At 45.7% G+C, this 16,174-nt stretch overlaps 1 protein-coding gene across 1 annotated transcript in view; it reads left to right on the forward strand.

Annotated features, from left to right (window-relative positions):
* Positions 1-9,622: 9,622 nt before the first annotated feature.
* Positions 9,623-16,174, forward strand: part of SLC6A2 (solute carrier family 6 member 2) — a 55,240-nt gene continuing 48,688 nt past the window's right edge. The window contains exons 1-2 of the mRNA XM_079988803.1: positions 9,623-9,726; positions 10,332-10,641. Coding sequence (XP_079844929.1) covers positions 10,338-10,641 — 304 coding nt within the window. The 5' untranslated portion in view covers positions 9,623-9,726; positions 10,332-10,337. The remainder of the gene's footprint in view (positions 9,727-10,331; positions 10,642-16,174) is intronic.

The following is a 16,174-nucleotide window of genomic DNA, read 5'->3' on the forward strand; positions in this document are numbered from 1 at the left end:
CAGGTCCTAGATTTAAATTAAGATAATTGAAACCCACAAAAAAAATTTAAAATCACATACCCTCAGAGGTGTTAATTGCACAGTTTTCATGCCCAGTATCATGTTTTTGATTTTCTCCTGAAAGTCAGTAATGAGTGAGGCATATGCACCTCACCAGGAAGAGTATTCCACAAACAGGGAGCCACCACCAAGAATGCCCTATTATGGGTCAATGCCAACTGGGTGGCAGCTGGAGGCAAAAGCACCAAAAAGGGATCCCCAGCCAAGCACAGAGCCTGAGATGGTTGTGATTGGTTTTGGCTAATATTAGTAAAGCATCCCTGCTGCATTTGGGAGTCCTTGTGCACATGCTGCTGAATGAGGTCCCGGACATCCACCCCAAATGTCTGCCCTGCCACAATCAAGCATGCTCCTCTATTTGTCTGTAAAACACTGTAGGGTATGGAACAGGGAATGACTTCTGGCACAGGCCTTGAGGAACCTCTGCAAGTTGGGTATGCTAGGAGTAACCAGGTCAGTGCCCTCTGTATGTTGTTGGACTCCCAACATCCATCAACCCCAGTTGCCATAGCCAAGAGATACTAAGGGCCAGTGAGAGTGGGCAGAGCTCTCTCTCTCTCTTCCCTGCCCATCAGGCTCTCTTTGCAGGCTTTCAAACTAGACAAGAACAAAAATGAAGAGTGCTGTGTAATTGCAAATCTGCTACTGGTTTTGTTTTGTTTTTTAAAGGGGTGGGGGCAAAGGTTTTATAGGATCTGATGAAAAGGCAGAGTATAAGCTTGCTTGTTTTGAAACCCAAGGTACCCAGTGGAGCCTGATCTGTTAGGGCAGGTGGGGCACTGCCCCACCAACCTGAATCTGCCCTCAGCCAGCCTTCACCGGCCTGCCTTCTTCATGACAAATGGCCCTGGGCTGGCAGCTTCCTCCCTCCTTAGTCTCAGCATTACCCTCATAAAAGTTAGCAGCGATGAGGAGGAGAAGCTCCCTGCCTTCTGCACTTTTTCTGCCCCTCGTTGATCCCGCCCAAAGGCAACATCTCTCCTTAGGCTGTGCCTCTGTTAAAGAAAGAAAAGAAAAGCTAGCCTATCTATGCACGAGTTTTAAGGCTTCTTTCAACCCGTAGCTTCTGTGTTTAAACAGCTGCTGCCTTTCCAGCCAAGAGCTCATTGAATTTATCGCCCATGTCAGCTAATGTTTGCAAAGCAGTACAGCAGGTCTTCCTAGACTGCAATAGTTTCTGGACCTCATTCTCTGCTGTGATTTTCACTTCATATTTCAGCTTGAAAACATCGCCGCTGAAGGCTTTGAAATGGTTTGGGCACCTTCCATCATGGCTGTAGAGTGAAGGAGGTTATTAATCCTTACAAGGCAAAAGGTGTGATTTGCAGACAATTAGGCTCATACTAAAATTCATTCCATTTTTTTCCTTTCTCTCTCCACTACTTGCCATGCCTTCTCCCAATGAATCCTGGGCATTGTCATTTGGGCTGCCTTCACACAGCTGTTTGGTCCACTTCCCCGACATTTCCCTAGCTAATTTCTATAGTATTTTTGAGCTTTCACAGGACATAAAAGCCACTTATGGGAAGCCAATGCTGAAGACTCATTCCTGTGTTATTTGATTCCAGGAAAAACCCTGTGTGCAGCTCCCTTAACCTGAAAAACAAGTGGGATAGTGACAGAATTTGGACCAGTATATTGGCAGACCATTCATTCCTGCTGTTTTCATGGGGGAATCCTGGGGGAACAGGAGCACACATGTATAAAAGGGTGGGGGAACAGCGATGTTGTCCAATGAATCCTGACAAGACAGAAGTACTGTTTTTGGGGGACAGGGGGCGGGCTGGAGTGGAGGACTCCCTGGTCCTGAATAGGGTAACTGTGCCCCTGAAGGACCAGGTGCGCAGCCTGGGAGTCATTTTGGACTCACAGCTGTCCATGGAGGCGCAGGTCAATTCTGTATCCAGGGCAGCTGTCTACCAACTCCACCTAGTACGCAGGCTGAGACCCTACCTGCCTGCGGACTGTCTCGCCAGAGTGGTGCATGCTCTGGTTATCTCCCGCTTGGACTACTGCAATGCGTTCTACGTGGGGCTACCTTTGAAGGTGACTCGGAAACTACAACTAATCCAGAATGCGGCAGCTAGACTGGTGACTGGGGGCGGCCGCCGAGACCACATAACACCGGTCTTGAAAGACCTACATTGGCTCCCAGTACGTTTCCGAGCACAATTCAAAGTGCTGGTGTTGACCTTTAAAGCCCTAAACGGCCTCGGCCCAGTATACCTGAAGGAGCGTCTCCACCTCCATCGTTCTGCCCGGACGCTGAGGTCCAGTGCCGAGGGCCTTCTGGCGGTTCCCTCATTGCGAGAAGCAAAGCTACAGGGAACCAGGCAGAGGGCCTTCTCGGTCGTGGTGCCTGCCCTGTGGAATGCCCTCCCATCAGATGTCAAAGCAATAAATAACTACCTGACATTCAGAAGACATCTTAAGGCAGCCCTGTTCAGGGAAGTTTTTAATCTGTGATATTTTAGTGTATTTTTGGTTTTTATGGAAGCCGCCCAGAGTGGCTGGGGAGACCCAGCCAGATGGGCGGGGTACAAATAATAAATTATTATTATTATTATTATAATGATGTTCACTGTTGTGTCATACCACGCCCACTGGTGCAAATGAAATATAGCACAGAATGTGACATATTGGTCAAAATGCTCCAGTTCTGTAAAACAACAAGTACTGGAGTATGAATGGAATGTTAGAAAACAGGACAGAAGGACATACCTTGCAACCAGGGAAACAAATGTGATTATTTCCCAGGAGTGCATGCACCCTTGGTGAAGATATCCTTGGGCTGTGTACACATTCCTACTTACTCTGTCTCTAGTTCACTTCCACCACTGGTGCTGGAAGCCAAGTAACCAAGGTGTTTGCCACAGTTCAAAGGTGTCCTATATAGCTTCTTGAGAAACACTTCTACTGGATGCCCTTTCCCTCCAATCAGTTTCCATTTGATCTGAAAATGGAAGCTGATGCGTGTGCATTCCAGGCACCAATGGCACATGCTCAGATAACAGCACATGCACAAGCGACAGCTTCAGTGAACTGGAGTGCAGGGCGAGGAAACAAATCAGGTAATGGGCTTCAGGTGAAGACATCCCTGCCCATCTCCGGTATGTACAGCAAGGTAAGATTGTGACTTGAAACACAGTTGGAGGGTAAACAATCTCACTGCATTTCAAGCTGCCAATGTGTGCAGAGTCTTAGTTAGAGCTGGGTGGGAAATGTTGGCAGGTACTGCTGGGCTACATCTCCCATCAGTCCTGACCACTGGCCATACTGGCTGGGGTTGATGGGAGTTAACTATGGGAGCACATTGTTAAACGATGGAAGGCACTGATAACCAATGGTGGTTTTAAAAGCTTAGACAAATTCATGGAGGCAAAAGTTCTCAATGACTGCTAGCCACGATGGCTATGCTCTGCCTCCACAATCAGATGTAGTAATGCTTCTGAATATGAGCTTCTGGAAACCGCAGGGGAAGGAACTGCTCCTGTGTGGTGTAGTGGTTAAGAGCGGTAGTCTTGTAATCTGGGGAACCAGGTTCGAGTCTCCGCTCCTCCACATGCAGCTGCTGGGTGACCTTGGGCTAGTCACACTTCTTTGAAGTCTCTCAGCCCCACTCCCCTCACAGAGTGTTTGTTGTGGGGGAGGAAGGGAAAGGAGAATGTTAGCTGCTTTGAGACTCCTGAAGGGGAGTGAAAGGCGGGATATCAAATCCAAACTCTTCTTCTTCTTCTTCTTCTTCTTCTTGTTCTCAAGTCCTGCTTGCAGGCTTCTCATGGACACCTGGTTGGCCATTGTGAGAACCAGATGTTGGACTAGATGGGTCATTGGCCTGATCCAGCAGAGTCTTCTCATGTTCTTACATTCATATGTTCTCATCCAGCAGGCTCTCCTTATGTCCTCTAGAGGCTGCTCATGTGTTACACTGAATGCAGGTGAAACCTGTCTCTACGCATGTATAAGTGTTTGTGTGAAAGGGATTTGTTGATTTGGGCAGCTCAGCTATTCCTGCACACATGTACTCAGACTGTACACTGGTTGGATGCAATGTGTGAACACCACTTCTCTCTCCACCCATGGCCCACCTCCTTTAAGAGTGCCTGCTGTGTCTCTCCCCATCTCCTTTTGCATTTGTAAATGTAGCAAGCATTACAAAAATGTCCTACTTTCTCCAGCGGTGAAGTGAGGCAGGGAAAGGCAGGGATGAAACACAACCACTTGTTTCACAGCAGGAACGATGACACCATCTCCTGGGGTGCTATCTGCCTGTTTTCTCTATGCCAAATAAATAAAGCTCCCCACCCTCTCGAGAGAGAAACCTGCCCAATAAGCAAAGCAAAGGTAGGCTAACATGGTTAAGTACTAAACAACACCACTGTCTATTTATACGCTACTTTTCCATAGTTAAAATCATGCTTAAGGTGGCTTTCAGCATGGTAAGAGTTACATAATTAGAATACATATATATAACAAAAGCAGTCATAAGCAATATATTGAAAATATCAACAATTATGCAATAAAACCAAACAATCCCACACAATGGAAAGGAGGTGTGGAGGGGCTCTTCACTTATAGGGTGGCTGAATACGTTGAAGAACTGAGTGCTTTTGGGACCCCAGACATTTGCCACCTTAATTTGCCCAGAGCCATCTATATCCACATGCACATATTTTGCAAATTGGTGCAATGTGCCTGTGCCCTGCTGTCGAGTCTTTTAAGTAGCAACACTACTGGAGGTCAGAAACAAAGCAGGAGATGTATAGATTTCACCACCCAAAAAGAATTGTCTTTCCTCTAGTCTGATCCAGCCTCTCTTCAAAGTTTAAAGCATCTCAGGTCTCAGGGTGATCAATGCCACCAACTGTAGGCACCAGCTTCTCCTTACCGACTCCTCACCCCCACCCCACCCAAGCAAAAGCAAACACAGCCAGATTGTTTTCTCTATCCCCTTTCTCCCTTGCCTGCAACTGCTTCAAGTGCTGTCAAGCCCCATTAGGCACAACGTGGTCCAGACTGATTCAAGATTAAGCCCTTTTTTGGTGAAATCCAATTGAGGACTTTTCTTACCTTGAGGGGGCGGCTGATATTACATTAACTAAGGCTGCCCACACTCTTTTCCACCCAGAAGCTCCGCAGAAAGAGAGAGAGGGAGAGGGGGAGAGAGAGGATCAAATTCTTCAGGGGAAACAACTATTGGGGTGGGGAAGAGAAGGGGTTTCTGGGGCACCCCCTCCTTAATGCACTGAAGATCAAACCCGCTCCCCACTCCAAAGTCTTGAGCCTTCAGGAGAGAAAAGAATCTTTCCAGCTGCTCCAGGCTAAACCTACTTTCTCCAGTAAGGGAAAGCGATCAGGATGCTCCAGGGCAAAACATCTGGGAGGTTTTTATTAATACAGTAATTCAATCACGTGGAAAGAAGAGAGACACAGAGGTTTAAAAAGCTCTCTGGTGCCTTGCCTACAGCTTTTCCTCTGGTCCCAAAGGAGAGCCGGGTCTGCGACACTCATCCTGCCCTGCTGGTCCTGTATATGTCTCACCCACCAAGCTTTGGGGCATGGGACATCTATCTTGGTTGAGTGTCATCTTCTGCTAAGAGAATTAACCTGTCTGCTGGTGAGTTTTCATAAGATCTCTGTTAAAGCAGGGGTTGGTTTTGTGGGGGTGGGTTGGGTTAAGTTTTGTGGGGTTTTGAAGAAGCAAGGTGTGACCTCTGTCTCTATACACAACAATATTGTCTATTTTATGCATTAGGGAGGAGTGGGTCTGGTGTTTTCAGTTTCTCTTTCTTTCTCATTTTTCCAAGCTGAAATTCAGTTCTCCACATTGCTACATAAGGTTGTGGGTTGTTTTGTTTTTTTAATGTCTTCATGAAAATTTACCTGCTAATTTCTCCCATTTTGTGTATGCCATTTTTGCCAAATACTTTTGCAAAACAATGTTCCCAGCTATGATGCATTTTTGTATGTTATTGTCATTAATATATGCTCTCACTCTCTCTTTTGCACACTTTACCCTAATATATACATTTTGTACACATTACTTGGATGGAGAACTGCATTGCAAAATTCAGAGAAGTGCATATTTCAAACACTGCCTGCATTTTTGGTTCTCATACTGTTTTGGAAAGCACCAATTAGATGTGCCTTTAAATGTGAACTGAACTGAATTTCTGCTCCTTCTCCATCTACAGTGTGCAGATGTGTGTCCCGATGTGCACAGCATCATCATGGCAGACTCTGTGTCAGTCTGCTGCACTGCCTGTGCACAAATATGATTCTTCCATGTACAAGGTGTGAAATTTGTCTCAACAATGGGCCTGGCAAAACCTTAACAGTGTATATCTGAAGCACAGTTATGTAAGACAGTGCATAGCTGGTTGTGTTTGGGGTTCTCTCTTGTGTGTCTATGTGGAGGCATGTTAGTGTGAACAGTTCCTCTGCAATAGCTTTGGCTAACCCTGGTTCTGTTTACACTGTAATTGTAGGTAAATCCTGAGAACCCACATTTATCTCCCATTTCATGCATATGCATTCTAGGAACTATGCAGAACAGGAGTGGGGAATCTTTGGTCCTCCAGATGTTGCCGAACTTCAAGTTTCAAATCCCATTGATTTTCATGAGAGGGAAAAACATGTACTTAACATTCTTCTTATGCTGAAATCAGAGAAGTAAAAAAAACCACACACCAAAAACTCTTGATTTGGGCTAGATTGCCCCAGGGCATGAGATGTGTCACTGTTGCCCACTGCCTTGAAGGCGCACAGATTGGTTAGGCAGGTGTTATTTTTTAAATGCATTATTGACACTGATTTCCCTACCCTTTGTTGTTTCCTACTCTCTGATTCCAAGCTGAATTTGGCTTGTTTTTATTCTTTACCCTTCACTCAAATTAAGTGGAACAAGGGCAAACATTTTATAGCACAAATTGGACCACTATTGGATTGCGGTTTGAGCTTGAGAATGTGTGTGTGTGAAAGAGAGACAGACAGACAGATGTCTGCTAAAAACACGGGAATAGCTCAAGAACTATGTTGGGTGAAGACTATGAAGGGATGGAGCAGGGAGAGGAATTCACTTCAGATCTCATTTAAAGATGTAGATAACTTCTGAAAGCAATATGCACACCAAAATGCAGCTTTCTTTTAGACTTCACTCTTCACCATATTTTGGGAGGAGGTGTGAAAATGCATGTACTGGGGGAAAGTGTGCATAAAAATGCACATATTGCTGAAAATAACACATGAAGATGCATCATACTAGGGGAAATTACTTGCCAAATATTCCATTAGGCAAGATTGCAATCCCAAAAAAATGTATATAGTAGGAGAAAGTTGAACTAAACTGCTGATGGGTTTTCATTAGGACTTTTTGTTTTTGTTTTTTTAAAGCAAATTGATGTGGAAATGTGGAGAACTGAACTGAAGGTTTGAAAAATGAGACACTAAGAGAAACTGAAATCAACATATTTGCCCATTCATACTGACATGACATAACTATTCCAGAAGGAATTAAAGTCACCCTCTGGACTATGTTTGGATTTTGTTGTTTGGGGAGGGGTAGTACTTCTGGTGGAGGACATGTTGTGCTCCTTCTGGGGTAGTTTGTCCAACTTTGGTCGCCGCATTGCATTTTGCTCTCACCTGTGCCTCCTAAAAGCTGTCAGCATGGGAGAGTGGCCACACCCCAAGAATGGCTTTGACTAGCTGGCAAAATCAGGTGAAGGTAGTCAATTGGTCTCAAAACACTTGGCGAGTCAGGGACTTCCCCTGCATGCAAAGACAGGCTCTGGTGGGTTGAGTGGATGAGACCAATAATGGGTTCAGTGGTCAAGAAGACAGTTTCTGAATGTGCTGTAGAGGGAAGTGAGGGGCACATGAGGCTCATTAATCTAGGAAGGTAGCCCATCTAGGAGAAGGGAAACTATGATCCTAAACCTCTGCTGCCTTGTGGGATATCTTCAGGAGAAGAAAATGCTAAGGAGTAAACCCTACACAAATCCAGAGTGGAATCCTTAAGACTGTTGGATGGCACCTTGCATGCCTCTGTCCAGCAACCCCTGCAGCCAAGCTGGTGCCAAATGTATTGCTCTGCTTTCCTTTGGACCACATCAGTGAGGCGGAGAGCCAGGTATTGGGTAGTTCACTTAAGTCAGGGGTCGGCAAGGTTTACCTCGCAAGGGCCGGTTCACTCCAGCAGAGATCCCTCTGTGGGCCAGATTGTGCGCATGTGTGAGCAAGCGTGCCCATGATTTCCGGCATCTGTGCAGGCGCAATTTCCAGCACCGTGGAATGAGTTACCGTGCTGAGCCGCACCAGTTTAGTGCAGTGTGCAAGGACTCACCGAGCGGGCGGCTTGGTTCGGGGACGGTTCGTGGGCCACTTAAATGACCCCCGTGGGCCACTTGTGGCCCATGGGCCTTAGGTTGCTTACCCCTGACTTAAGTGCTGCTAATGCAGCGGTTTGACTTAATCCACAGAGGTGCACTCCATTGTCTCTCGAGACAGACAGATGCCAACAACGTTTACTATGTTTGCTTTGAGTGTGTGTAAGCTGCCCTGAGAATATTTTTCTTTTTATTTCTGCAATTGAAGGGCAGCATAAACATTTTTAAAGTAACTACAGGCAAACAAATAAACACACAAGGATGGCCCTATTCCAAGTCTGGCAGTGTTGCATTGTAACTGTGATTCTTGGGAACAGCAATGCTGATTTCTCTCCATAGAGATGCCTCCATTCTTCCACAATTTCCTAACAGTGCCGTTACTTGAGGATAGAGCATTTGCTCCAAATGAAGCAAATGGAGCAGCAATTCTGAAATAGTAATTATCATAATTATTTATTGATGTTATTGGTCACTTTTTAAAAAGTAACTCAAAGGCAACTTACAAAAATAGCACATACCATAAAACTAAAACAAAGTAAAAGCTAAAGACACTTTCAAATTTATGAAAAGGCAGGACAAAAACATCCCACTCCTTGAAGGAGGCCACAGGTAATTTAAAACCAAAGACCTGGCAAAAAAGAAGCACCGTAATGAAGGTGACAGGTGGGTTTCCTTGGGGAGAATAATCCATCCCTAGTTCTTCTGCAACAGTGGTGGAAACCTGTGGCCTTTCAGGCATCGGTGCCAACTCCCTGGGGCCCTGGGTGCCCAAGCACCCACAAAATTCCCCATGAAAGGGCCAAGTACCCACAAATTTGGGGGCCAGGACCATGGCACCCACAGCCCTGGGCACCCATGGTCACAGGGCGAAGTTGGCACTCCTGCTGCCAAGTGTTGCTGAATGTCAACTACTATCCTGACCATTGACCATGCTGGCTGGGGCTGATGGGAGTTGGAGTCCAACCACAGCTGGAGGCCTGCAGGTGCCCCATCCCTGATCTAGAAGAAGTGTGCAGAAGTGTGTGGGCTGGAAACTGGGAGGCAACGAGATATCCCTGAGCAACGGGGGGGGGGGGGGGATCTCGTCTGAAGGCAAGGGTAGGCAGTCCGAATTGTGTCTATTAATCGATGTCCACGATTCTAGAATCCACGCTGATCATTCTATCTGTGTGCCTAAAGAATCTCTCTCTCTGGCACTTAGCTTAGGTGAGCAATATGAGCAACATCCCTTCCCTCCCCTCTCCGCCTCGACGTGCGACTGTGCGCCTTGGGTAAAGCGGTGAATCCCCAATTGAGGGTGGGAAGCTAACAGAGGCGGGAGAGTTACTCTGAATCCCAGGAGTACCGTTGCCTTGTGCCCTTCCGTGGCCACCTGCTTGGTGCGGAGCAGGGATGGGCGACAAGGAGGAGGGTCCGCTCCGCTGGCGAGAAGAAGAAGGCGCAGACGGTGCACGGCGGCGGCGCCTGGAATCAGGGACCGGTTTAGTTTGGCCCCCGAGGTGGAGGAGGCGAGCTAGGGTTTTGCTTTTTTAAAAAAAATTAATAATAAAAAACTGGGGAAGGGTGTCAGGAAAGCGAATCGCTGCTTTTTCCATTTTTCCTCACACACCCGCCTCATTTGCATGCCCTCCTCCCTCACCGCCTCCTTTCTCCGAGGCGCGTTTTTGCGCTGCGCTCTTGGAGAGCCCTTGCCAAGAGCGCCCTTGCGCGCTCCGGGGGAGAAGACGAAGGGGGCGCTTCCGTTCGCTCCCACTTCTCGCCAGTCTGCCTCGCCTCCCACTCGCGCTTCGCCCCTCCGCTCTCCCACGCTGAGCTTCTCTTTCTCTCTCGGTGTGTGTGTGTCTTTCCCCCTCCCTCTTTCTCTCTCCTCTTGGACGTCTCAAGGCGACAATGACCAAGTCCCTGAGCCAGCCCGAGCAGAGGGACTCGGCGGTGGCGCCCTTGCGGGACTGCTCTGACCCGCCGCTCCAAAAGAAGGACGTGGAGCTTCTCCTGGTGAAAGAGCAGAACGGCGTACAGTACACCAGCAGCAACCTTCTGGAGACCCGTAGCCCGCGCTACAGTCCCACCGCCGCGGAGCCAGAACGGGAGACGTGGGGCAAGAAGATCGACTTCCTCCTCTCGGTCATCGGGTTCTCGGTGGATCTGGCCAACGTGTGGAGATTTCCCTATCTCTGCTATAAAAACGGAGGAGGTAAGAGAAGTCTCTCCTCTCTCTCTCTCTCAATCTCTCTCTTGTACACATACGATCTTCTCTTCTGCATCTTTGTGTTTCTCCATAGCATAACCGACCCGACTAGCCTGTGGAAGTTTTACGCGAATGGTTAGGAGAAGGTTTGGAAGCCAGGGAGTGGAAAGCAGGTTCTTGTCCCTCTGTGCCCTCCCTCGATGCGCACGAAGGCCCTTAGCAAGTCGCATGCTCCCACCCTCAGTTCCTACCAGGAGAAGGGAAACAGCAGGGATCTACCTCCTAGGGTTGTTATGAGGGTGGCCGTAGTAAAGAACACGGGGGCACCCTGATCTGAAACACGGTTGCTTACTTAGAGTTTATTTATTTGCTTATCCTTCACACCTCTTCCTTTCCCTTCTTCCAAACAGTGTCAAGGAAGTAAACACCACCACCTCCTCTTTTTTAAAAGAAATTATATTGAGTGACAGGGTTGTCTTGGGATCTCCTAGAACTTCACTGGATGAGTAGAAATTTGAATCCAGCACATCATGCTCCTTGTAGTACTGCTAACTGTGCATTTTAAACTGTATTCTAACTTTCATTTTAATCAACTGTTTTTGTGTGTGTGTTTTAATGTTTTTACTGTATTTATATTGTGTTAGCTGCCTTGAGCCCTGTCTTGGCCGGGGAGGGTGGGGTATAAATAAAAAATTATTATTATTTATTATAGGATCTAACCTTGACAGTCCCAGCTGATGCATGTTTTACTTGAAAGGTGCAAGGGGTTACACCTATGTGTCATCCTATGCATGTTTACTCAGAAGTGAGACCCGCTAAGTTCGATGAAGCTCAGCAACATAGTAGGGATTCCCACTGAGTCTTACCCCACTGATAAGTGTGTTAAGGACTACAGCTTGTGTTCAGGATTGCAGTATGAAACTCTTTGCAGATTAAAGGGGAGTGTAGTGGGAGCAGTTGGTGGAAAGGGCAAGCTGTTTTAAGCACTTCTGTTTTCCTTGACTATGAAAGAGGGAGAGAGCTGAGTTACAAACTGACTATGATGAACATTTCTATACAGATCCGGGACTTCAAAATTTCCCAGCATCTTGGGGCTGATTCATTCCCTGCACTCTAGTCAGTGTCTCATTGCCTGATGACTCTGAATGGGTGATCTGCTGTGCTTTCAAAGAGAATTGTGTCTTTTGGGTCATGAAACAAATACTCAGATTGCTTTTCATGATTGTTATATTAATGATTACATTTTTTCCCTTTCTTCCTCCAAGGAGCTCAATACAGTGTAGAGAGGTCTCTTCTCCACCCCTTCCTTTGTTCACACCACAACCCTGTGAGGTGGGTTAGGCTGAGTGAGTGATCAACCCAAGCTCAACCAGTATCTTAAGTAGGATTTGAACCCAGAACCACTACTTTTGCATAGCCATCACTTGGGGTGCAACAATCCTCTAGTGATTGATGTGGTAAATCTATCCTAAAGAAAGTACAGAAAGGCTGCTAAATCAGAACTTTGTTTTTTGTGAAATAGATGTGCACCAATCCACCCACTGTGGCTGTCCCAGAGAAGCTTGACTTATTTTGAGAGTGGATCAAATCCAGTCTCCCAGTGATCAGTGTAGGGCTGTGTACAGAACCCCCCCCCCCTGTCCCTGTGAAATTACTACCCCAGGGACTCCTAAACTGTGGTCTTCCAATCACCAGTGGTGCACAAGCTTCATCTATGTGGCCTGTGGTGTGTCTCTAAAAAAACAATCGCTATTTGAATTCTATAGAATTCAATTGGATTTGGATTGCAATGCAATCCAATACTACATAGAAGATAAACAGGGAATAAAAATGCAAATTAAAATCTATTACAGGGCACTGCAATTGCTACAACAGGTAGAATATATATATATATATATATATATATATATATATTCCAAGTGGTCTGCCAAGACCTCGACAATTTGCAGGTGGTCTGATGTGTGTATGTGCAGATTTGGGAAGTTTGGCCTATCCAAACTTTTCCGCCTTGCTGTATTTAAATTTGGATGAAAGCTTGGATGTGATTTCCAAGCTTCTCTGACACGCAAAGGGGTTTGCTGGATCACATCAAGGACCCATCTAGCCCACCTTCCTCCTTCCCACATCAGTCTCCTGCTGGGCCCTCTCAGCAACTGGTGTTCAGTAGATGCTGCCTCTTAATTCCAATTAGCCATCAGGGCAAATAGTTGTGGCTCACCCAACAGCTCATGCACCCATTTCTTCACCACTGCTGGATTTAAGATTAATTTAAGATTCCATTTCCATGGCTATGTATCTGTGGCTGCATACACACCATACATGGAAAACACATCTGCCTGGAAACTGTAGTTTGTCCCTCACAGAGCTACACTTCACAGCACCCTTAAGAAACCATAGTTCTCATGGGGTTTTTTGGTGACTTTTTCTTGTGGGGTGCTTTAAATGTGTTGTGTGTGTGTGCAGTCTATGTCAGGGACATGTGCTCCCTGCTGCCATCCCACTTGAACAAGAACTCCCCTTCATTGCAGAAACTGCAGGGAACCATGAGGACTAGGCAGTTGTGCAGAGTTGCATGATTTGACAGCTGTGTAAATTTGTCACAGCACAACCAGGTGCAGAGCAATGAATTAGGACAGTTCAGATTTCATCTGGTCAACAGATAAAAGGGATAAAGGCAGGGCCGGATTTAGGTTTCATGAGGCCCTAAGCTACTGAAGGTAATGGGGCCCTTTATATGTCCAGCTGTCCTTTGTCAACAACAAATTGTCGCTGTTTTTTTGTGTTGAATATATGCTATATGGTAATTTATGGACCTAATAGGTATCTGAAGCCATTTGCACATTACAAAATATGTATTTTATCAAAGTAATTGTTGAACTGAAATACAATTAAGAAGAAGTATATCAATAGTGAAATAATTATTAAGCTCTAACTTAAAATGATTTTTTTATTCATAACAAACTTAATAATGCAAACACATTGGCATTTGGCAATAACAAAAGTTCCTTTAGAAACACAGTTTACAAAGACTCATAATGAGCAAACCAGGGATATTTTAGGGAGCAGGCTAGCAGGCGGGGCCCATTACTTACATCATAGGAGCCTACACAACACAAAACACTGTTGCTGTTTGTAGGTTTTATTTTATTTCTTTTTTTGTCTTATATTTTGGAAACGTAGATCCAGGTTTTTTTTTTCCTTAAAATTTTTTGGGGGCCCCCAAGAGAGTGGGGCCCTAAGCTATAGCTTGTTTAGCTTCTACATAAATCTGGCACTGGATAAAGGTGCTTCTCCTTAAGGAGAGGAGCTGTTGCTCAGTGGTAGAGCTTCTGCCTTGTATTCCAAAGGTCCCAGGTTCAGTCCACAACATTTCCAGGTAGGGCTGGGTATGTGCCTTGTCTGAAGCCCCGGAGAACTGCTGCCAGTCAGAGTAGGTGATGCTCAGTAAGATAGTTCAAGGGACTGGTTTATATAAGGCTGTGTACACACAGGAGGCCCAGTCCTTCTAGCATCTGTCTAATTGGACTTGCTTTTGACAACAAGATGCCTTCTGCATGCTTGCTGGAGTAACTCCATCTTTGGGAATCTGCCAGTTCCATGCTGGAGGAACAGAGAGCATGGCAAACAGATGGAGAACTCTTGGCAAGACTGGGGTAGACGTTTGGCTACAAGGGAACCAGCAACAGAAGACACAGCTATGCTATGAAGCCTGGACCACTTGGTTGCCAGATTATAAAACAGTAGCTAAACATACTTCTTGCTTTTTAATAAATGATTTTTATTGAGTTTTAGTCAACATGCAATAAACACAGAGCAATATAGGCAATATAGGGACACAGGTGGCGCTGTGGGTTAAACCACAGAGCCTAGGACTTGCTGATCAGAAGGTCGGCGGTTCAAATCCCCGTGACGGGGTGAGCTCCCGTTGCTCCGTCCCTGCTCCTGCCAACCTAGCAGTTCGAAAGCACGTCAAAGTGCAAGTAGATAAATAGGTACCGCTCCGGCGGGAAGGTAAATGGCATTTCCATGCACTGCTCTGGTTCGCCAGAAGCAGCTCAGTCATGCTGGCCACATGACCCAGAAGCTGTACACCGGCTCCCTCGGCCAATAAAGCGAGATGAGTGCCGAAACCCCAGAGTCAGTCACGACTGGACCTAATGGTCAGGAGTCCCTTTACCTTTAATATAGGCAAAGTACGTTATAGGAATGTCTGCAACAGGATTTGGAGTGGTATTGCAAAAGTTCATAGCACAGAATATCTGTAGCCGTGTGCGGTGATTCAGAGTGGACCAATATAAGCAGAAGTTCTCAAGCAGAAGGTAGACATTATAGATATGCCCTCCACAATGTAAGCTGACTCATTGAAAGTTGCAGTGGAAAATAGAACTCAAAGGGGATAGGTGAATGTGCATTCCCCATAGCTTGGTGGGAGAGCATCTGCTTTGCATGCAGAAGGTCCCAGGTTCAATCCCCAGTATCTCTGAGTAGGGCTTGGAAATGCTAGATGGACCTAATTGAGCTAGATGAGTCAATGAACTAAATGGGCCTGCTTCTGCAAACCTTTACAATAATGTTTTTTACAGTGAGTTTTGATAGGTATAAATTAGAATTGCAAGGGATGGAACTAGCCTCCTAGAGCTTATGTTTTAGGGCCCAGAAAACAATTTCCAGTCAGAAAACTTGCTTTGTTCAAGTTTACTTACACTTGCTTATGTTTCTGGTTACAAATGCAACATAATGTTCACATTCTGAAACTGAAGAGTGTTTGGCAAATTTGTCATGTGCCATTCACACAAGGAGGACATCACTTGCTTGCCCTGCATATGATTCCTGTGCATTTGATATCTGATGGCTGAACTTGTGAACTGACTTGGCTGAAAAGCTTTGCGTTTGAGATCATGGGGTGATAGGAACTTTCAATTTGTTCTTTTCTTTCTTTCTTTCTTTCTTTCTTTCTTTCTTTCTTTCTCACACACATGTACCACATAACTTTATGTAACCATTGACAGGTGATGGACACCCATATCTGAACCAGTTATATGTGGGTCACCAGAACCCTCAAGCTATAATCTTGTCCACATATTACACTCAATGCATGAGCAGTCTGTGTACCTCTGCACAAAATAGTTGATCTGTACACTCGTACAGTTATTCACATGCAATGTGCAACTGGTGTACAATTTCTATACCTTTATACACAGTAGTTGAGCTGTACAAATCAGCAAGTGTACACTCTTCCACACAAATGTGTGTGTAGGGTCAGCATGTACCTGTATTCAGTGCAACATGTGTCAACAAGCCAATAAATAAATATCTTTCCCAAGTTAAGTAATATGCATGGACATCCAAACCAGTCATAGGCATTAGAATGATTATTCCCTCATCTAGATAGCTGTGGTTATCCCTACAAGTCCTCTGGTGACTTGCTCTGACAACCCCACACCTAAGCAAGCCCTGGGCCCATTGTCATTTTGAAGTTGGAGATATATCAGATTAAAGCTCTCTACCAGCTAGCCCATGAATTTGGGTCTTTCATTTT

Source organism: Podarcis cretensis, assembly GCF_951804945.1.
Source record: "Podarcis cretensis genome assembly, chromosome: 8".
NCBI classification, from domain to species: Eukaryota; Metazoa; Chordata; class Lepidosauria; order Squamata; family Lacertidae; genus Podarcis; species Podarcis cretensis.